The following is a 21,646-nucleotide window of genomic DNA, read 5'->3' as shown; positions in this document are numbered from 1 at the left end:
TGCCCGGTAGAACTGTGCCATGCAGTACTCGTGGATTCCACCTTTAACCCCTGTAGAGAAATACTTCCTGCACATTTCTAACTGGATTTCTGACAACAAAATCATCGTCTATTTTGACAAATTTAAGTAAAACCCGGCCTCTTTCTTCTCCTCTCCAAACGAGAGCCACAACATGTACCCGCGGGTAAGCACTTAGCCCTGATGTGTCTCAGAATTACCAAGGCATCTGTTGGTATGTCATCTTATGTTTTTTTTTTTTAAGTTTTTTTATTTTTCAGAGAGAGAGCGAGTGAGCACAAGCAGGGGAGAAGCAGAGAGACAGGGAGAGGGGGAGGGGGGGGGAGAGAGAGAGAGAGAGAGAGAGAGAGAGAGAGAGAGAGAGAGAATCCCAAGCAGGATCCACCCTGTTAGCACAGGGCCCAACCCGGGGCTCGAACCCACGAACCGTGAGATCGTGACCTGAGCCAAAATCAAGAGTCGGATGCTCAACTGACTGTGCCAGCCAGGCGCCCCCTCATTTTAAGATTAAAACACAGAAACCCAGGGGCGCCCGGGTGGCTCCGTCGGTCGAGCGTCCGACTTCAGCTCGGGTCATGATCTCACGGTCCGTGGGTTCGAGCCCCACGATGGGCTCTGTGCTGACAGCTCGGAGCCTGGAACCTGCTTCGGATTCTGGGTCTCCCTCTCTCTGCTCCTCCCCCACTCAGTCTCTCTCTCTCTCTTTCTCTCAAAAATAAACATTAAAATTTTTTTTAATAATTAAACACACACACACACACACACACACACACACACACACACACACACACACACACAGAAGCCCAGCCCACCCCTAATCGTAACGCATCAGAATCTCTCGGGTATTCCTTGCTTTTGTTCCATTTTGTATTGAAAACGTCAGCAGCAATTCTGAGAAGCCGAGGTGGGAGCCACTGGTGTGACTTTTAAGGAATGTTAGCAATACCCTTCTGTGAAAAAAGGGTCGATTTTGAAAAACTCTGTGGGAAAAGTTGTGGGAGCAGCAGCAGAGCGGAAGGCCATCTCTGACAGGCTACTCTCCCGCACGCGGTTGCGGGGTTGACACGGAAGCTGATGGGTGACACTGTTTCAGGAGCAGGTGGCTCATTCCCGCTGCGTTGGCTCCTGACCAGGAAGTGACACGAACCAGGAGGCTCTCAAAGCTATTTCTGGCACTCGGTAAAGGGCAAACAAGTTTCTCTTAGGTTTCTCCTAACAGCCGTAAGCGTTTCCGGAGAGCAGGTTAACTCTGGGAAGGAGGTAGATGGGGGAAGTCTCAAGTGCAATTTCTTTTTTTCTTTTTTTAATTTCTCTTTAACATGTATTTATTTTTGAGAGAGACAGAGTGGAAGCTGGGGAGGGGCAGAGAGAGAAGGAGACACAGAATCCGAAGCGGGCTCCATCCAGGCTCCGAGCTGTCGGCACAGAGCCCGACGCGGGGCTCGAACTCACGAACCGTGAGATCATGACCTGAGCCGAAGTCGGACGCCCAACCGACTGAGCCACCCAGGTGCCCCTCAACTGCAATTTCATCCAAAACACAAAGGACCGAAGGTCACCATGGGTTTGGAAGACGAGGTGGGGGCGGGGGGGAGAGCGGGAATGACGGCGAACAGGGATGTGATTTCTCTCCTGGGTGATGACGACGAAACTGTAAATAAACCAAAAACCACTGAAGGGCACACCGTAAATGGGCGAACTGGACAGTGTTACAAACGACAGCTCAACACAACTGTTAATAAATGCAAAGGAACCGTTTCAAGTGTCAAAACAGAAGGATTTACCTGGGTATAAATGCTAAAAATGTGGCTCTGTACTTCGTCCATGGAGTCGAGGCCATAGGCCACGGTGCCCAGATGGAGCCGTTTGAAAACCATCTCATTCTGGGTAAGCGTTCCTGAAACACAAGACAAATCGAGTAACGGTGCCCACATCCTGGGGCTGTCGTTCACCGTGACGACGGCTGCCGTTTCCTGAGAGTTTACTGCTAGGTGTTTACGCTGGCCTCCACACTGCCCCAGCCGGGTAGACCTCTGTGTTGTTTGGCCTGCCCAGAACCTAATTCCTTTTCTTTTGAAACGGCATCCTGGGGTTCCATGGGGACACGACCACCGTCCCTCCCTGGGATGGTCAGGGTGTCTGACTCATTCCATCGGCCAGGATGGTGGCCCAGGACGTGCACTAGATTCTATTCTATGTCTGAACCTCGAGCAGACAGATACCTGGACAGAAGACGAACAGAATCAAGTTCACCCCAGTCATGGAGTCCCACAGAGACTAACCCGGGGATTCTGATGCTAACGTACCCAGAAATTCTCTGGCTCTGCTCCCTCCTGAAACCTAATTTCTCTCTGATTTGGTGAGCCACCCCAGACCTTTATAACGGACGCTCTTTTGTCCCACGGCCGCCAAATGGTAGAGACGAAGCTTAAGCCCAGGTATCGCCCCCGGCCTTGCTCTCAGTCACTCTGATATTAAACTGCAAAGTATTTTGGGGTGTGGTTACGAGGGCCTGAAGCCAGACTGCCTGCTCTGTCGCCCTGCGCTTCTGACAAGGCAGTAAACCTCCCTGTGCCTCACTTCCTCGTCTGTAAAATGGGGATAAACATGCCCACAAGATTAGGTGGAGGGTTAACTAAACACCCAGAAGAGCGCCCCGTGCGTAATTAGTACCGCGTAAGGCTTTGCCGCTTGACGATGGCGACGACCATCACGGTCACCGTCACCAAATCATCAGCCCTCATCCAAAGGTCCAGGAGCATATTCTCTAACACATCCAAAAAGAGAATCCAGGCACCCGCCTCACCCAGAAGCCTGGGAAGGCCCAGGAAACAGCTCACCTGTCTTGTCTGTGAGCAAGTAGGAAATCCTCCCCAGCTGCTCAGGGATCGTGCTGGAACGAACCACGGTCCCAGGGATTTTCGAGTCCCTCCGAATCACCCAGCTGTACACGATCTTGCCCATGTCCAGGTTGACACGCAGACTAGTCAGACGACCAGAGCAAACAGGTTAATAACAGCACATCTGCGAGGTTCCCAGGGTCTCGGCAGATGGCGAGGACTCTTAACACGCATCTGGGCCACAACATCTGGAATCCCTGCCTACAGACGCGCGTCTTCGGCTGAATCCCCACATCTGACAAGAGTCAACACCGCTCTCAGATAACTCACCACCCGAGTTTTCACTTTCGTGAAGCGCTTCTATTTTGGACTAAGATAGAACACTGAAAACTTTAAATGCTTTTAAAATACTAAAACGGTAGTTGTCTTAGTCCTTTTTTGTTTTTTTTTGTCCTAATTACTGGTCCTCTGAGCCAATGTATTTTGATAATGTGCTGTTCTAACTTGTGGCAAAATCCACGTTAACAAATTTACTACTGAAACCAGTCCGTGCACAGCTCAGCGGCATCAAGTATGATCTGCCTGTTGTACCACCGTCACAGACCATCCGTCTCCAGAACTTTTTATCTTCCCAAACTGTAATTCCATACCCATGAAACAACGCCCCGTTCTCCCCTTCCTCCAGCCCCTGGAACCCACCCATCTGCTCTCCGTCTCCCTGAATGTGACTGCTCTAGGGAGCCCACAGGAGGAGAATCACACAGATTTGTCCTTTGGGGACCGGCTGGTTTCCCTCGGCACAGTGCCTTCAGGGTTCCTCCCTGTTGTGGTCCCCTTTGAGCCCGGATTCAGGACCTGTCTCAACGCAGCACTCCCAGCAGCCACTCCCAACCTCTTGAGCCGGCAGAGGAGACAGGACTCTGAGCGGTATCCCTGGCATAAAGCAGGCAAGGCAAGATCTTCTGAGCAGAGACTGATTCAGGAAAGGATGCTTCAGGGAGGAAGGCGCCCTCCCTCCTGATGCTACAGCCACAGAGCGCGGCTCACATCCTTGACCCTGACAGTTCCCGGTCATCGTTCTTCAAAGGGACCGCGAGGAAAGAGAAGACAATGTCATGACTCGTCCTCTGCTTACCTGATGGGAATGATGTTGGAGAACAAGAGGAGGAAGCGGATGATCTGTAGGTACCAACGACCAGCAAAGTGCTGAAGGGCAACCATGACGAGCGACACCACCACCAAAGCACCAAAGAGGATCTTGGTGAGGCAATTCACTTCCAGGTCAAACAGGCCAATCTGCGGGACAAGGCACAAAGGAGAGCTAGTGGGTGCTGGTCCACTACCCGGAGAACTGGTCCTCCACTCAAGAACACCTCCACCCCGGTGAGTCGGTAGGACCCATCAGCCCCCGTACCCTCGGTTGAGAACACCGGGCCCCGTGGGCTGGACTTCCTAACAGACATCCAAAGAACCTCAAAGAATTTGGATTTCAATTTTTTTTTTTTTTTTAACGATTAAGAAGATTTAGACTTGGGGCACCCGGGTGGCTCAGTCGGTTAAGCAACCGACTCTTGACTGTGGCTCGGGTCATGATCTCACGGTTCGTGGGATCGAGCCCCGCGTTGCGATCTGCGCTGACAGCTCAGAGCCTGCTTGGGATTCTCTCTCTCCCTCTCTCTCTCGGCCCCTCCCCCACTCGTGCACAGACTCTCTCTCTCTCTCTCTCAAAAATAAACTTAAAAAAGAAGATGGAGACTTGCAAACATATAAGCAGGTTACCGCTGCATTTGGTGGCGCTCTGTGTGGCATGACCTCTGCCATCCGCCACTGCCGCCTGTAAAATGACTCCGCCCCCACCTCTTAGACCCGCACCACACGCTGATCCAGCACTGCCTGCGTTCAGGGCACAGACACCGGGGGCACCTGACGTTTAAGGGCTGTATTGCTGAACACGAGGATCTTACCAACTGCGTATTTACGTTAACGTGTAAGTTAAAAAAAAAGTAACTGGCACACCAAAGCCAGAACTTCACAGAAACGTGGCCCAGGGTAAGGCTGAAACATCAAACAAACGGCCTTCCGGCTGTAAGGACGGTCATGACGGTGAGTGGCATTCGTTCACGGTGTCGACAGAGGAACTCGTTCTGTACTTTCTGGCTCCTCGAAACTGGAGGAGGGGCCGGGCTGGGAGGGCAGGTCACGGTGCGAAAGAAGCGACAACGGGGCCGCCACCGGGCAGATGGCACCGTGGACCGCGTTTGCCACAGCCGGCCGTCAGCGGGGTGGGGGAACCCGAGGCTGCCCCCTCCTCACTGTGCGGCTCGGCCGAACGCGGTGCTTCTCAAGGCCACCGCTCGGCTCAGATGAGCCCGTGGAAGTGCCTGGGCTCAGAGGCTGGGGTGAGGGTCCAGTGGGATGCGGGTGAAGGATGGAGAACACACAGCACACAGTAGGTGCTCAACACTTTTAACTTACAAGCTTTATGAATTCACATACATACGTACGCATACCTGCTTATGTGTTACATGAACGCATCTGTAGGTACGTAAACACACACACACACACACACACACACACACACACACCCCGTATATGAAAAGGCAGTAAGTTTGTATAAATGAAATAACACTGTTAGGTGTTCCTATCTTGATTTTTAATTTTTCTAAATGTTTATTTATTTTTGAGAGAGAAAGAGCATGAGCAGGAGAGGAGCAGAGACAGAGGGAGACACAGAATGGGACCGAGCTGTCAGCACAGAGCCCAAAGCGAGGCTCGAACCCACAAACCACGAGATTGTGACCTGAGCTGAAGTCGGACCCTCAACTGACCGAGCCCCCAGGCGACCCTACTGTCTTTAAATCTAGCTCCTCAGGGGCGCCTGGGTGGCTCAGTCAGCTGAGCGTCCGACTTCAGCTCAGGTCACGGTCTCACAGACCGTGAGTTTGAGCCCTGCATCAGGCTCTCTGCTGCCACAGTGGGGTCCGCTTTGGATCCTCTGTCCCCCTCTCTCTCCACCTCCCGTGCTCATGCTCTCTCTCACTCTCTCTCTCTCTCTCTCTCTCAAAAATAAATAAACATAAAAAGCCAAAATCTAGCCCCTCACCCAGCCAACACCAATCATCAAGATACATCAAGTCAAAAAGTTCTGACAAGGAGATGCATCTTAGGACCACATACACACCTTACTTCGAGGATTTGAGGTATTCATGACACTCCGGAGTTCTCTGCCCGTGTACAGAACAACACCCACAACGGTACCTAAAATCAGGAAAGCATAATGAACGCAAAGGGCTGTTAACAAAGACGATGATCTATGGCCACAGTGACCACTATGGTAGCTAGTGGCCACATGAAGCCGTTTAGATTTAAATGCAATTGAAAGTAGTATGTGAAATACAGCCGCCCATTCTCACTCCACGTTCGCCAGGTTCAAGTGCTCAACAGTCACGGCAAAGATACGGAGCACTTGCACCGTTGCCATAAGGTCCGCTGCTCAGTGCTGGTCTGTGCGGCCCAGCAGCCTGGGGGGAGTGGAGGTCTGTCCTTTGTGCCTCTGCCCTCAGAGGTCTCCAGAGGTGCCTAGAACATTCCTATCTTCATAAACAATTATGGAAGTTCAAATACACTCTCTTCTTATTAGAGCATATTCTTCCCGCTGAGTCCGATTCCTTTCAGACACTGTGTCTTAACGAGACTACTGGGGGGGGGGGGGCGGGGATGTCTGTCCACAAGACAATTCTTTCCTGAGAACTCCCCTGCTCCCTCTCACCCCCCGATACCGCGCTTTCTAGAAGTCAACAATTTATAGGAGGAATATCAAAGGCTAGCTGACATTAGAAAAGATGCTCAACTTTGTGAATCATCAAAGAAATGCAAACTAAGCCATTTCAATCCCTATCACAGCAACAGAAATTCCTCAGCTTGAGAACATCCAGGGTCAGCGGAGAGGCGGAGAAATGGGTTCTGCCGCACATGCGGTTGGCTGCAGCGTACGTTGGGACTATTTTGGGGTGAAACTGGCAAGATTAAAAGTTTACCACTGTCCGCCCTTTTCAGGGTATGCCGTGACAAGTCTCAACACGGTGGGGAAGACAGACAGCGAGGGAGCAGACGAGAAGCAGGTAGTCACGGACAGCGGCAGGTGCCATGGTGAAGTTCAGGCGGAAGAACGGGAAGGGAGGCCGGAGAAGGCTGCCGGTCTGTGCCGGGCGGTCAGCAAAGCAGCCTCTGAGTTGAGGACACCTGAGCGGAAGCTCGAACCCTGAGAAGGGGCCAGCCCTGCCAAACCTTCAGGGAAGATTCCCAGGAGCACAAGCAACCTAGTCTCTGCTGGAACATCCGAACTCTCCTCCCTCAGAGGGACATGCAAAGCCTCAGAGAGCCTCAAACAGAGTTGGTGGAAGGGCCCGAGCCCAGGTGAAGCACAGGGACTGTGTCCCCCGGACAAAGCCCTGGGAGGAGACGCCGAAGTCCCCCTTCCAAGCTTAATGCACACGATGCGGTTCCCTTCCAGGAACGCTCAGCAGAGGGAAGGCCGGGGAGAGCTCCCTGGAGACTCCGTGGCAGATGGCAGGCTCCAGTGACGCAGGCCTGCGGCCGCGGAGACAGTTAAACTAGGGGAGGCCACGCAGCCACTGCACCCACTCCTGCACAGAGGTGGTGGGTCTCAGTCACCGACGTCCAGGGTCCGAGAGGGTCCTAACAACTAGGGCCTCTGAACGGGTCCCCCGCTGGCGCCAGCCGACCTCGGTGCCTCCCAAGGCCGCTGAAAATGGCCTCCCCCCACCCACCCTCCGCCTGTGCTAAAGACCAAAACCACCTCCACAAGATCCAAAGGCCGGCCACTGTCACCCAGAGAGAAACCACAGACCTGTGCTGGTCTGTACAGCACTTTAAAGGTTTTGGATTCGGGGCGCCTGGGGGCTCAGTCGGGTAAGCGTCCGACTCTTGATTTCGGCTCAGGTCGCGATCTTGGGGTTCGGGAGTTCGAGCCCTGCTTCGGGCCCTACGCAGATAGCGCAGAGCCTGCTTGGGATTCTCTCTCTGCCCCTCCCTCTCCGTCTCTCTCAAAACAAATAAATAAACCTAAATAAATAAAGGTTCTGAATTCATTGCCAACTTTGAAATGCAGGAGTTTTCATGCAAAAAAAATTAAGGGGCGCCTGGGTGTCTCGGTCGGTTAAGCGTCTGACTTCGGCTCAGGTCATGATCTGACGGTTCACGAGTTCAAGCCCCGTGTCGGGCTCTGTGCTGACAGCTCAGAGCCTGGAGCCTGCTTCGGATTCTGTCTCCTCTCTCTCTGCCCCTCCCCCATTCGTTCTCTCCCTCTCTCTCTCTCTCTGAAACATAAATAAAAACGTAAAAAAAAAGAGGGGCGCCTGGGTGGCTCAGTCGGTTAAGCGTCCGACTTCGGCTCAGGTCACAGTCTCGCGGTCTGTGAGTTCAAGCCCCGCATCGGGCTCTGTGCTGACAGCTCAGAGCCTGGAGCCTGTTTCGGATTCTGTGTCTCCCTCTCTCTCTGACCCTCCCCCGTTCATGCTCTGTCTGTCTCTGTCTCAAAAATAAATAAATGTTAAAAAAATAAAAAAAACATAAGAAAACATAAAAAAAAAAAGAAATTAGGAATTCTGGCTTCTCCTGGAACATCAGAAGATGTGGTGACACTGGGTCCACGTTTGCCACTGTCCTACCAGCAGGTGTGAAGCACAGGCATTTGCTTCAGCCAGGGGCAGGCTCTCAGCTCATCCTGGTCCCCCCCCGGGCCCGATCAAGCCCTTCAAGACTTTCCGACCAGAGCCCCTCCACCCCCCACCCGACCCCCACTTCCTGTGCTGTCAGCTCTCCTGACCCTCCACACTGTCACCCTCTGCCATCCGTCTGCGGAGTCAGACGCGTCCCCGTTTGGCCAGCTGGTTTCTTTCCCCAAGTCACACCGCTGCGGTCGGCTTTCACACGAAGTTCTTCCTAACTCTCCACGACAGCGCGGTCCCGGGGTCAGCGCCGCTCTGTGACCCCTCTGTTCCCCATCTGTGACAGGACAAATGCTACCCCCTGAGCGCGAGCCTTCAGAAACGTCTACGGCAGTTAGATGCTGCTGCAACATTCAAGCATGCGACCCCGCCAAGCCTTGGGGCGAGGGGCACGCGGCGTGACCGCATGCGGGTCGCACGGTGGCCACGATCAACCCGCCAGGCTAGGGTCGGGGGAGGCAGCGGCACAACGGACTGGAGAGTCTGGGAAGAACCGGGCTCCGTGACACAGCCGGGCCACCTGCTCTGCCAAGGCCCCAGGCCTCCCCCCCACCCCCCCGGCCATCCCTTCCGTGTCTCACCCCAGTGACTCCTCAGCCGAGCGGCCCGGTGGCGGGTTACCGTGGCACCTGCATCCTCTACAGATTGATGCCGGCCAATGTCACTGGACCCTACATGCTGCCTGGCAAGTTTTCTTTTTTTTTTTAAACTTTCAAGTGATAAGAGCAGAGTGACCAAAACCCAGGAGTTAGACTCTACAGAGAACAGAGAAGTAAAATCTCATCTAATCAAGGTCATTAAGGACGGCCGTTTCTTGAGTTGAGCACCAGGAAGGAAGTGGCTCGTATGTAACCTCACGGTCGCATTGGAACCACAGCGCAGTCAGAGAACGACTCACTGAGAAGCAGGGGAAACTGAGGCCAGCCAAAGAAACGGCAAACGTCCGCCTTCTCAGACTCACTCGAAAACCTGCGCCCGCTGAAGGGCTTGGCAGGTGCCGCTACCGGATCGTTGACATCACTGCTCTCTCTGTTCCTGCAGCACCACTCACAAACGGTCTGAAATTTTTTTCTCCCCTCTTCAAGGTCCCAACTTGCTTTCCACTCTCTGCCTTCCGGGAGAGGACCTCCTAGGCTGTGTGACCTTAGGCAAGTTGCTTAGCCTCTCTGAGACTCAACTCTTCTTCATTCCATTAAATCCTCATTTAACGCCGTGAGACCAAAACAAGAGAATGACAGCAAAACACTGTAAATAAAAAGAGCCTGGTAAGTAAAACTTATTGCTGTTCATCTCTGAGATTAAGGCTGAGAAGCCTTTTCCACCTCAGACCCTCCACCTCAAAATCATAATCTGTATGAAGTTTAGAGTAAACTAGAAACACAAGGGCGGAGACAAGAATCTTCTGGCATGCTACCACAGCACCGGGGTCCAGCAACAGACCTTGGCCGCATTACATAGAGGTGCTTGATCAAAGCCTTTTGGGGGCGCCTGGCTGGCTCAGCTGGTATAGAGCACGCGACTCTTGATCTTGGGGTCGTGAGTTCGAGCCCCACGTTGGGGAGGAGACTGGACTTAAAATAAAATCTTAAAAATCCTTTAGGGGCGCCTGCGTGGCTCAATTAAGCATCTGACTTTGGCTCAGGTCATGATCTCGTGGTTCACACGGAGAGCGTGGAGTCTGCTTTTTTTTTTTTTTTTTTTTTTTTTTCTGCATGGAAAGAAGGAAAGCAGGAGGGAGAGAAGAAAATCACCAGAATAAAAACCAGATAGACGTGTGAACGTGTATTTATTACCGCAACGTTAGGGGCGCCTGGGTGGCTCAGTCAATTGAGTGACCAACTCTTGATTTCAGCTCAGATGGTGGGATCAAGCTCCGGGTTGGGCTCTGGGCTGAGCCTGGAGCTTGTTGAAGACTCTCTCTCCCCCTCCCCTCTGTCCCTCCCGCCCACTCGCACTCGCTCTCTAAAGTTAATTAAATTAATTAAACTTTTAAAATAAAAAATAATTACTTGTTAATACGTGACTTCAAAGTAGACAACTGGGAAGGAAGAGTAAACCAGTTCTGAGAGATGCGGTGGACAAGCGGGAGGGGAGAGGCCGGAGGGCAGAGTCTGAAGGGGAAGGGGCTCCTGCAGGGCCTGGTGGGCGTGGCCACGGGTGTGGGCGGGGATGCAGGCGTGGCCTCGGGTGTGGGCGTGGCTTCGGGCCTGGCCAAGGTATGGCCGGCAGCGCCCAGTGGCCACGCTGAAACTCAGGGACCCATTCCTCACTTCGTCAGTCATCAGGAGGATCTGAGACATCTCGGATCACGCTGTCAATACGGGCAGGCAGCGGAAAAGGAAAAGGTGTGAGGACCTCAAGGGAGCGCTCAACTCTGCCCGTTTGCGTTAAGCGGAGCCCCTGCGGAGGGTGAACTAGCAGCCCCGTGTGTACTCTGTGCTGGTCTGTGCTCGTCATCCACAGGCCTTGTCGCAGAGGACCCTGACCAAGCATCTGCTGTACTGAAGAGCCACAAAGCAGCATCAAAGGGAAGAAAACAGGCTGGCGGGAGGGACATGTGCGTGAAGAGGGAAAAAGCGAACCTCCAACAAACAGCAAAGACAGAAAGTTGCCAGCAGTATAATCATACGTTAATAACAGTGGACACTATTACGTAACATACGTAATACACTAAGGACAGCTGTACTGTAAGTTCTGCTTCTGGAGCAAAGTGCCTGGGTTCAAGCCTCCACTTTGCCTTTTACCTGCGGTGTGACCTTGGGCAACTTACTAACGTCACTGAGCCGTGGTTTCCTCATCTTCAGAACGGGAATGACACCGGCACCTTCCCTCATGGTAACGTTGGGAGGGTTAAGTGAAATGTGTAATGCACACAAAGGGCTCAACAAAGTGCCCGACAGGTCAGAGGCACCCCACTAAGGTCAACTGCGGCCACCGCAGACACCTCAGCCCCTGGAGCCCCTTCTGCCCAGTTTCATCCCAGTGTTCACAAAACTAAAAGGCACCAATCTCCACGGCATCTTGGTGTTTTCGACACCAAGGCTCCAACTCAGGCCCACGGCCTTTGCCTGGGCACCAGGGCCCCTGGACGGGCGGGGCCAGCCTGGCACCCCCACGGACACGACTTCCGGCCAGAACGCCCAGGCTGCCCCAATTTCTGGTACAGATTAGAATGTCAATCTCGGGAGGCAATTAAGGGCTATTCCCAGAGCGGACGCTGCAGAGAAGTCCACTGGCACAGCAGATTCTCACAGACGTCCGCAAGTGTCCGAGGGCCAATTAGACGTCAGTTTGATTCCCTGGAGGGGCGCGAGCAAGTGGAAAACACCATCTGACCGACGACTAATTTTCCCAACTGACAGATGATTATTCTAACTATACAAAAGGATTTTCTTTCCTTTTCAAATTGCTAACACATTCCTCAACAAGGGCGCCCTTACCCGACGCGATGACAGTGCCGGCCCAGAGAGTGTTCTCTATGCTCAAGCTCTCGCTGATCGGAGGGTCGCTGTCCTCCTGGAAAAGGCCAATGGACACGCATTTATCCACCAAGGTTTGGGCAGAATGCACAGGCTGTTTCCAGCTGGCTCCTCCCAAGACAGGAAGTGAGGAGGACCCCTATTCGGATGCCTGCAGCTCAGCCAGGAGAGAAGGGCTGAGCTCACAAGCCACCCTCCTGGGCGTTTTCATCCCACGGTGATAGGTGAAAAGGGTGGTTTGTGACTGAAGCCGGACAGGCTCCTAACACTGAAGAAATGTCGTACAAGGCTAGCAATAGAATGCAGAAGCCAATCGAACAGAAACAGCCCTCTGCTGGCCAGCCCTACAGCTTCCAGAAGGAGACCATGGATTTAATTTGGAGTCTACAAATCTCCCGTCCCAGATTCTTCACAGCATTTCAGCCCAAATTTAATTTCTATTCTGAAAAGTCGGGACGTGGCTTAAAACTTGCAACGGAGGCAGACGGGGCTTGTGCGAGTGGAAGGGGTCACGGATGCATCCGAAGGGGACAGAAAAGAGCGCTTGCAGAGCTTTCACATTGATCGTAACAACGCTCGGCTCCAAGTTGTCAGATAATTCTAGCTGGTCAGAGGCTGGAAGGAAAACCAGCTGGGCCGACCTCACTGAGAAACACTATGTCAGCTTTCAAGGCCAGGGTGGGGGAGGGGGGTGCTTCTTAAGGGAACTTCACCCCCACCCCGAGCAAAGCTGCTCCCTAACAAAGACCCGTCAACACCTCTTCAGGTCTGTTACCAGCACAACTCTATAAAGGCAGGATTCCTCGGTGAGCGAGGCTTACTTACTCTGGTAAAAGTTCCCACAAAGTTGTGAATGTCGATATTGGGTTCTTCTGCGTAAACATAGGATCGGATCTGTAGAAGGTCCTGTTCAACAGAGGTAACGTTTTGGAGTTAAAAACAAAGTTCGTGGGGCGCCTGGGTGGCTCAGTCGGTTGAGCGTCCGACTTCGGCTCAGGTCGTGATCTCGCGGCCCGTGGGTTCGAGCCCCGCGTCGGGCCCTGTGCGGACGGCTCGGAGCTCGGAACCTGATTCTGATTCTGTGTCTCCTTCTCTCTCTGCCCCTCCCCCACTTGTGCTCTGTCTCTCTCTGTCTCTCAAAGATAAATAAATGTAAAATAAAAAATTTTTTTTGAAAAGTTCGTAATTAAAGAAGATTTCAGGAGGCACCCACTAGTTTTCAAAAGCAGCTGTTGCTCTCAGACAGCAAACAGGCTCTCAAAATTACAGGGCAGGTGGAAGAAGGAAGAAAATGTTTCCATTCAAGAAGCTTAGGAGTCGCCATATCCCAAGACACCCTGACAGAGTCTGCTGTGAAGATGCCTGTTTATCTGTGGCCACCCAGTGTTTCCCAAACTGGTTTCCCACACCTGTTTTGCTACACTGTGCTTTACAAGAGCTGTTGGTACCAAAGAAAATTCTTGCTCAGTCAACAAGGGGCTACTGGGCACCTGCTCTGTGTAAAGCCCTGGAAAAGACGGAGGGGTGAAAAGCAAAAAAAGAATACCTCACACCCATTAAGAGGGCTACTCTCAAAAAACAGAAAAAGTGGGGCACCCGTGTGGCTCAGCCAGTTAAGCGTCTGATTTTGGCTCAGGTCATGATCTCGAGGTCCGTGACTTCGAGCCCCACGTCGGGCTCTGGGCTGACAGCTCGGAGCCTGGAGCCCGCTTCGGACTCTGTCTCTCGCTCTCTGTCTCTACTCCTCCCCCACTCCTGCTCGGTCTCTCGCTCTCTCAAAAATAAATGAACATTAAAAACAAACAGAAAACACTGTTGGTGAGGATGCGGAGACGTCGGAAGCTTGTGCACCGTTGGTAGGAACGTGAAATGGTGCAGCCACTGTGGAAAGCAGTATGGCGGGTCCTCAGAAACCCTGGCACAGGATTAGCACATGAATAGCAAGCCACCTGCTGGGAACTGAAAGCAGGGTCTCGAAGAGACCATGCGCCCCGTCCATAGCATCATTACTCACAATTACCAAAAGACGGCAACAAACCCAAGGGCCCATCAATGGATGCATGATACGCGGACGAACGAAATGCGGTGCGTACACAGGACGGAACGTTGCCCAGCCTTAAACAGGAAGTTCCGACACAGGCCGCCACGTGGGTGAAGCTTCGGGACCTTTCGCTAAGGGAAGCAAAGCCAGTCGCAAAAGGACAAATACTGGAGGCCTCCACTTACAAGAGGTCCCTAGAGCAAAGTCATAGAGACAGAAAGTAGAGTGTGCCTGCGGGGGGCTGGGCGATGGGGAATTTCTGTTTCACGGGCGTAGAGTCTTAGTTTTGCAGGATGAAGAGACCTGGGGATGGATGGTGGGGACGGCTGCACAACAGTGTGAAAGTGCTTCACACCCACCGAACTGGACACTTTAAAATGATAAAATGGTAAATCTAGTGTGTATTTTACAGTAAAAGATTTAGAAAACAAATCTCCAATCAGGTGGTCAGGACCTGATGCCACAGGTTTTCAGACCACAATACCCCGTGCCATCAGGGGTCTGGAGTGGGGTGGAGGCCACCGGCCGGCCCCTCGGGCGGGGCCTGAGCCCTCTACTAACTCACTAGGAGGCCCCGTATGCAGGTGTGTTTGTTCTGTGGCCCCTATGAACTGGTAAGAAAAGGCCCTGAGGCACACCCAAAGCGCGCGGGTGAAAGGTGTGGAATTGCAAATACAGTAGGATCCCTTCTTTGTAAAAGCTCCCGTTCCAACAAGTTTGCAGCTGTACATCTGTAGGAAAGGGTGCTGACCATGGTCCGCAAAGATCACCACGGACTTCACGCGATCCCCGGGGGGAAGCGGGTCAGGTGTGGGGTAGAGGCCATGAACGACACTGTTTGCTTTTTCCTCCAGGGCTTTCCACATACTTTAATTTTTTTAACGTTTACTTATTTATTTTGAGACAGAGAGCGACGGAGCAGTGGAGGGGCAGAGAGAGGGGGGAGACAGAGAATCCCAAGCGGGCTCCATGCTGTCAACACGGAGCCCAGTGAGGGGCTTGAACTCACGAATGGTGAGAGCATGACCTGAGTGAAAATCAAGAGTTGGATGCTTAACTGGCTGAGCCACCCAGGCTCCCTTAATTTAGTTTTTTTTAAACAAGAATATAGGCACGTAATGCCCACGTAATCTTTTCGTACGGTTCTTCTAACTTACGACTTTGTCAAATCGTTGCACCCCATTCAGATCCCTTCGGTCCAGTGGCATCTGGACCCCAGCCCAGGCCTGTGCCAGACGGGGTTGGCAGGAGTGGGGGTGGGGGGGGACATGAGCATTTATTAAACTGACACACCCAAAGCACACACCAAGAAATGCAACTCTGTGCAGCTGACGGTCAAGTATCTTCATGATTCTAGGCTCTTCCAGGCTGTCTCTTAAAGAGAATCCTTCAAATCATTTTGAGGCTCGGAAAGCTTTCTTTGCAGAAATCTCAGCAGGAAGTTAAAATGCATCAGCCAGAAAAATCAGAACCATCTCAGGGGCAGGTGAGTGCGTTCTAAGGATTCCCAGGGGCTCCTAACCACGGTTAGAAACTCGCTACTCTAGAATGCCTGGCTCAAAAATTAATACTAATACCAGTGTTATCTTACTCGTCACTGGCTATGAAAAATCATCAGGACAGTGGGCGTGTTTATTAGCAGGTTAACACAGAACTGTATCCTGCCTGCTCCTTCCTCACAGAACACAGTGAACCCGACCGCTAGCCTGGGAAAAGCTTATACATTCTGCCTAACCCTTTCGGACCAGTTGGTCTCTGAGTGTTTCAATTACGTTCTGTGACTTTGTAAGCTCGTCCTTGGGCCACATCCAATCTATGTGGCTTATGTTTAAACTTACTCTTTGGCTCCCTGTCCCCCCTCCCTTTACAAATCATGGCATGAGTGACGTGGGGCTAACGGGGCTAACACGCTGTTCTCTGTGCCGTTCCTCACACTGTTCCACGCACAGGACGTTCAGCAGTGAACGTACTGGGCAGAACTCTGCTCTCAGAGATACCGCCTTGAAGCGAGTGGGGTGGGAACGCAAGGAGAGAACGGTCAGAAAACGCCTCCAGATAAGGAGACCTGAGCACAAAACCCAAGAGACAGAATGGAGACGTCCACCCAGGCAGCCAGTGGGGTCTGACTGCCCCCGGTGTAGGAAACAGCAAGGGCAAACACTCGGAGGCAGAGGACGCCTCATCAGGAGGGAGAAGGCACTGGCGGGCAGAGCACCCAGGCCGAGGGTGGGGCTCCGGCTCTGAGACAGAGGACATGGGGCCTGAGGACAACAGCGAGGGCTGGAGGAGGGGTTCTCAATAAGACGAGAAGCCTTTGGAGGCGCTGAGCGGAGAAATGATACACCTGCCTTCCCTTCTAGTTTCAGGCTAAGTACCTTGTCAGGGCTTCTTAAGATTCTGAGCTATGGGGTCCTTGGGCGGCTCAGTCAGTTAAGTGTCCTACTCTTGATTTTGGCTCAGGTCATGATCTCACGGTTCACGAGCTCGAGCCCCGCGTCGGGCTCTGCACTGACAGTGTGGAGCCTGCTTGGGACTCCCTGATTCCCTCCCTCCCTCTCTCCCTCTCTCTCTCTCCCCCTCCCTCTCTCTCTGCCCCTCCCCCACTCTCTCTTTCTCTCTCAAAAAACTGAACTTAAAAAAAAAAGACTGAGCTTCCCTCCAAAGAGCTCCCCACTGCGCTTCACACAGCCACGTAACTCGAAAGAACAGGTGCTCGGGGCCCCCCCGGCCCCCACCCTGTCAGCCCCCCTTCACAAGTGACAACCCACACACTGATCTACATGCACCCCCCCCGACCCCCCGAGCTGGCTGGCCCTGCAAGGACACGGTTGCCAGGCTGTGTTTCTGCGGGAAAGCTACTCACGGCCGCGGTGGGGAGCCTCTGCGCGCAGGCCACGGGGAGCCGCAGCTTCCAGTCGGTCTCGCCGTCCAGCTGGTCCGTGCGCAGGAAGCACGACCCTGTGGAAGAAGGTGGGCGCCGTCTACCCCCGGGCAGCTCTGCGTAGTTCCCGCTCTGGCCTTCGTAAAAATCCAACCAGTGGCCAGCAACCAAAAGGGGAGACGAACGCCCCGTTTCCCACTTCCCCTGTAAGCTCTCGCGTCCGGAGACCTGGGTTCAAATCCTCACTGCACCATCCGCCCCAAGCAGGAACCTGGGCCAGCTCCTTGACCTTGCTAAATAAACACCGGCAGGCCCTGTCTGGAAAACGGGGAGAAACGCAGACCTCGGGAGGTTGCTGTAAAGACCTGGGGGTGACCGAGCCCCCAGCACGGTGGCTGGCATGACACAGCTGGCACCTCGGGCCACTCTGGGCAGAGTCGTCTACACTCCTCAGGAGCCAGACGCCTGGAAGCCAGACCAGAGGCACCACGTACCAGCAGCATGCCCTTGGGAAGCCGCCTAGGCTGTCCGAGCCTCGGTTTCCCTGACTGTGAACACGGACACAGCAGCAGCAGCCTCACACGAGGAAGACTCGACGGCTGATCCTGCCAGACGGCTCGGAACACAGAAGGCGCTACGAGCGGGCCCGCGCTGGTACCTACTGGCCCGTGAACGCCTATTTCAGTCTGGCGTGCAAGTCTCAGTAATGGGTTAGCTGTGTGTTCATCAGACCCCGGATGCACTGAATTCGTGGACACTGCGGCCAACACCTCTGGACACTTAAGGAGAAGCACATCTAGGGGCCTCTGAGCGGCTCAGTCGGTTAAGCATCCGACTCTTGGTTTCGGCTCAGATCGTGATCTCACAGTTCATGAGTTCGAGCCCCAAGTCAGGCTCTTCGCTGACAGCACAGAGCCTGCTTAGGATTCTCTCTCTTTCCCTCTTTCTTTGTCCCTCCCCCGCTCATGCTCTCTCTTTCTCTCTCAAAATAAATAAACTTTAAAAAAAAAAGGGGGGGGCACCTGGGTGGCTCAGTCGGTTAAGCGTCTAACCTTGGCTCAGGTCGTGATCTCATAGTTGGTGGGTTTGAGTCCCACATCGGGCTCTGTGCTGACAGCTCAGAGCCTAGAGGCTGCTTTGGATCTGTCTCTGTGTCTCTCTGCCCCTCCCCCGCTCTCTGTCTCTCTCTGTCTCTCTCTCTCAAAAATAAAATGAAATAAAATGAAATGAAATAAAATGAAATGAAATAAAATGAAATGAAATGAAATAAAATGAAATGAAATAAAATGAAATGAAATAAAATGAAATGAAATAAAATTAAAAAAAATAAAATAAGACAAATAAGAAAAAAGAAAAAAAACGTCTAATTTTTTCTTTTTCAGGGGGGGGGATACATTTCAGGGGCCCTACCCATAATGGTCTATCTTCACTGACAAGGACGTAAGAGCCAACGGAGGACACAGCTGCAGATTTCAAAGAAAGACTTTCAATCTAGTGCCTTCTACTCCACCTCTGGGCTTTTTAAATATATTATTAGTATAAAATTTCATCTATACTTTTATTTGATTGATAATAAAATAGACTGCAGCCACCTCAAAGGAATATAACGGGACCTTTTTTTTCAGATGTTCAAAGATCTGATGGCGCCTGTAGGCAAGAGAAAAACAGCCACAACGTTTCCTCACAACGGCTTAAATAACAAAAAATAAAAAGGAGATTAGAGTCAACAGATGGGTGGGTGGGCAGGCCATGGTGGTGGCCCCACCGGGAAAGAACTGCCCCCAGCGGGGTCTCCTTAAGAGGCTGGAGCAGCTCCCTCAGGCCCAAGTGGGCTGTGATAACAAATAAACTGATGGGTGAGGGGAGGCACGGCCCCGCCACTCATGAGCAAAGGGCCAGAAAGGCCACCTACCTCTCTCCCCCGTTTCTCTACCGTCACACTTCTCCTGGCATTTCCTCCGAAGACAGAGGATTTCTGTTTGCTTCTGCATGTTGGACACACTTCCTTATCCCGCCAACCCCTGAAGTTGAGCCTAACAGCAGCCCAGAAAGGAAGATCACGGCCACCGCGTGCGACTTCACCAGCTGTGACCCAGCGTGGGCCCGACTAATTGTATCGTTGTGATGATCTGAATCTATTGAGCTGTGAGCCCCAAGAACGTTTTGGTTTTCTGTTGGTTTTTTTTTAAAGACTGCTCTATTAAAAGAGATGTTTTTGACTTGCCTCCATGGCTCCAAAACGATCATCTACTTCTGTTCCATTTTCAAATGATTATTTTGCCAAATTACCACTGAAAGGTTAATGGTTATTTTCAAAATTGATCCCAGATGTTTACCATTTTTTTCCGATGTCCTCAGGAAGATCATGTCAGCAGGGACCCGCTGGTTCTGCGTAATGAAAAGAAAGACTGTTACTGTGAATGCCCACGTGTGGGGTTTCCGCCTCCCCCCCCCCACCCCACCCCTCTCGGTGGGGAGGGGGCCAGAAACCCCCAGCCTCATTGAAGTTTCTGCCTTTGTCCCAGACAGATTTGGGGATTTATTTGGTTTTGAATCTGAAAAATCTTGCACGCTGCTGTTACTTTCCTAATCCCCTAGAGCTTCACTTTACCTCAAATCGACTTTGAGTTCTTGGATTTAATCCTTTTAAAAGAGCATAGTTCACTTCCTAGAGAAACCAGTTACAGTACGATCCCATTCCGATCAAATATTATTCCAAGACTCTCCAGGGCCACCCCCAGACCCGCTACCTTCCCTTCCAAAAAGACAGCTTTTAAAAAGAGATGTTTGCCAAAGTTACAAACATTTATTAAGGGTGCTATTTTAAAAAATGTGTCTTCTGGCCTCCTTACCGTTCTCATATTACACTTAACCCCATCTCCCCACAAAACAACAGAAAAGTACTATGCGTATGTCACAAAATGCAAACTAAAACTGCTCAAATGGTAAAGGACCAATATTTTTACGTGCTTACTCAGCAAGCAGACCTCTAGGAAAGATTTTGTAGTAAGTTAAAAAAAAAAAACAAAAAAAACAAACAGATGCAGCAAATAGGAAATCAAAACTTAGGGGAGCCTGGGTGGCTCAGACGGTTAAGCGTCCAACTTTGGCTCAGGTCACGATCCCCGTAGTCCGTGAGTTCGAGCCCCTTGTCGGGCTCTGTGCCATCAGCTCAGAGCCTGGAGCCTTCTTTGGATTCTGTGTCTCCCTCTCTCTCTGCCCCTCCCCCACTCACACTCTCTCTCTGAAAAATAGATCAACGTAAAAAAAAAATAACTTGTACTTGCGTGTTTATAAGGAGAATTTCTGGCTAACCAACCACATAAACCTTGAAAAAGTATTTTATACGTACGTCTCATGGGGAAAAGCATTTTCCTCCCCAGGCAAAGCTAGAGGAGAAAAATCCCCCAAAGCCTACATTCAGTTACACAAATACCAGATACACAAATCCACATGGTTGGGCTTGGGAACTGGCAATGACTTCCCACATTGCCACCAAACCCACACGGCAGCCTGGTCACAAACTGCGAGACGCCACCCACCTTTTCAACGATGATAAGGTCTCCAACCTGGATATTGGAGCTCTTCACTTTCACCGTCCCTGCGAAGAAAGACATCCAAGATACGTCACGTACGAATGCATTTCAACTCCTCACGCCTTTGCAGAGTGCCCACTAGCCTGCAAAGTCAATGTCATACACCCAGAAGTATGCGCCTCCCCTGCCCGGCCCACCTCATCAACACTGCCTGCCCCTCTTCGGAGAGATTCACCTGCTGCGGGGGCTGCTCGAGGAGTGAGTCCCCACCCCTTCGAGCCCCGGGATTAACTCACCCCTCACTTGAGGCCTTCTGCCTCACCGGTGCCATATAAGGTTTCCTAAGTCGGCACCGTGACATTCATTCGGCCCCAAAACAAAACAAAAAACAGCACGGAAATGGGGAAGAAAATGAAGAGTCAGATCCACAGACAGAAGGGCAACTCTTAATTTTCAACACCCCTAGAAAGAATTTGGGGCCAACCGAAAATGACCGATTTTTTTTTTTTAGATTTGCAATTGCTAGATATTTTGCTTCTGTGATGATGTTCAGACTACACAACTTTCGCTGGATGTCTGGATAAACAGTAACAGCTCACATTAAACACCAATCCTGTGCTAAGCACAGTACAGACGCTGACAGAGTGACAGCTCCTTTTACCCTCACGACAGCCCTCAGAAACAGGGATTATTGTCTGAAGATTTCAGAGGAGGAAAAAAGGCTCAGACCCGCACCATACCCAAACCCGTAGTCTCACGGAGAGAACAGGTCAGAGCCAGGATTCACACCACCATCTGACTCCAGAGGGTGAATAAAAAATACCAAAAAAAAAAAAAAAAAGAAGTGAGCTCAGTTCAACCCCCCCCCCCCCCCGCCCAAAACACATGTACTGAGTGCTATGCTATGGGAATTCAAAGATGCAAGACAGTCCCCTTATCCTAGAAAAAAAAAAGCCTGGTCTCCAGGAGTCAACAACATGCTGGTGGAGACCACGGCAGCGAACAGTTTCGGTTCCCAACTGGGCCAACGACTGTTCCCCACCAAAGGCTAAAATCCATTCTTGGCTCCCAGCCCACACCAAAAAACAAAAACAAAAAAAA

General features: G+C 51.9%; 1 protein-coding gene across 3 annotated transcripts in view; it reads right to left on the bottom strand.

Annotated features, from left to right (window-relative positions):
- ATP9A (ATPase phospholipid transporting 9A (putative)) overlaps positions 1-21,646 on the bottom strand; it is a 129,668-nt gene that overhangs the window by 56,662 nt on the left and 51,360 nt on the right. For all 3 annotated transcript variants that reach the window (XM_042980139.1, XM_042980141.1, XM_042980140.1), the window contains 9 exons: positions 20,552-20,610; positions 19,346-19,397; positions 16,992-17,086; positions 12,913-12,993; positions 12,049-12,124; positions 6,040-6,116; positions 3,994-4,154; positions 2,859-3,001; positions 1,803-1,915 (listed from right to left, as the gene is read on the bottom strand). In XM_042980139.1, coding sequence (XP_042836073.1) covers positions 1,803-1,915; positions 2,859-3,001; positions 3,994-4,154; positions 6,040-6,116; positions 12,049-12,124; positions 12,913-12,993; positions 16,992-17,086; positions 19,346-19,397; positions 20,552-20,610 — 857 coding nt within the window. The remainder of the gene's footprint in view (positions 1-1,802; positions 1,916-2,858; positions 3,002-3,993; positions 4,155-6,039; positions 6,117-12,048; positions 12,125-12,912; positions 12,994-16,991; positions 17,087-19,345; positions 19,398-20,551; positions 20,611-21,646) is intronic.

This window comes from Panthera tigris, chromosome A3, assembly GCF_018350195.1.
Source record: "Panthera tigris isolate Pti1 chromosome A3, P.tigris_Pti1_mat1.1, whole genome shotgun sequence".
NCBI lineage: Eukaryota > Metazoa > Chordata > Mammalia > Carnivora > Felidae > Panthera > Panthera tigris.
This window is presented reverse-complemented; position numbering and strand designations above follow the sequence as displayed.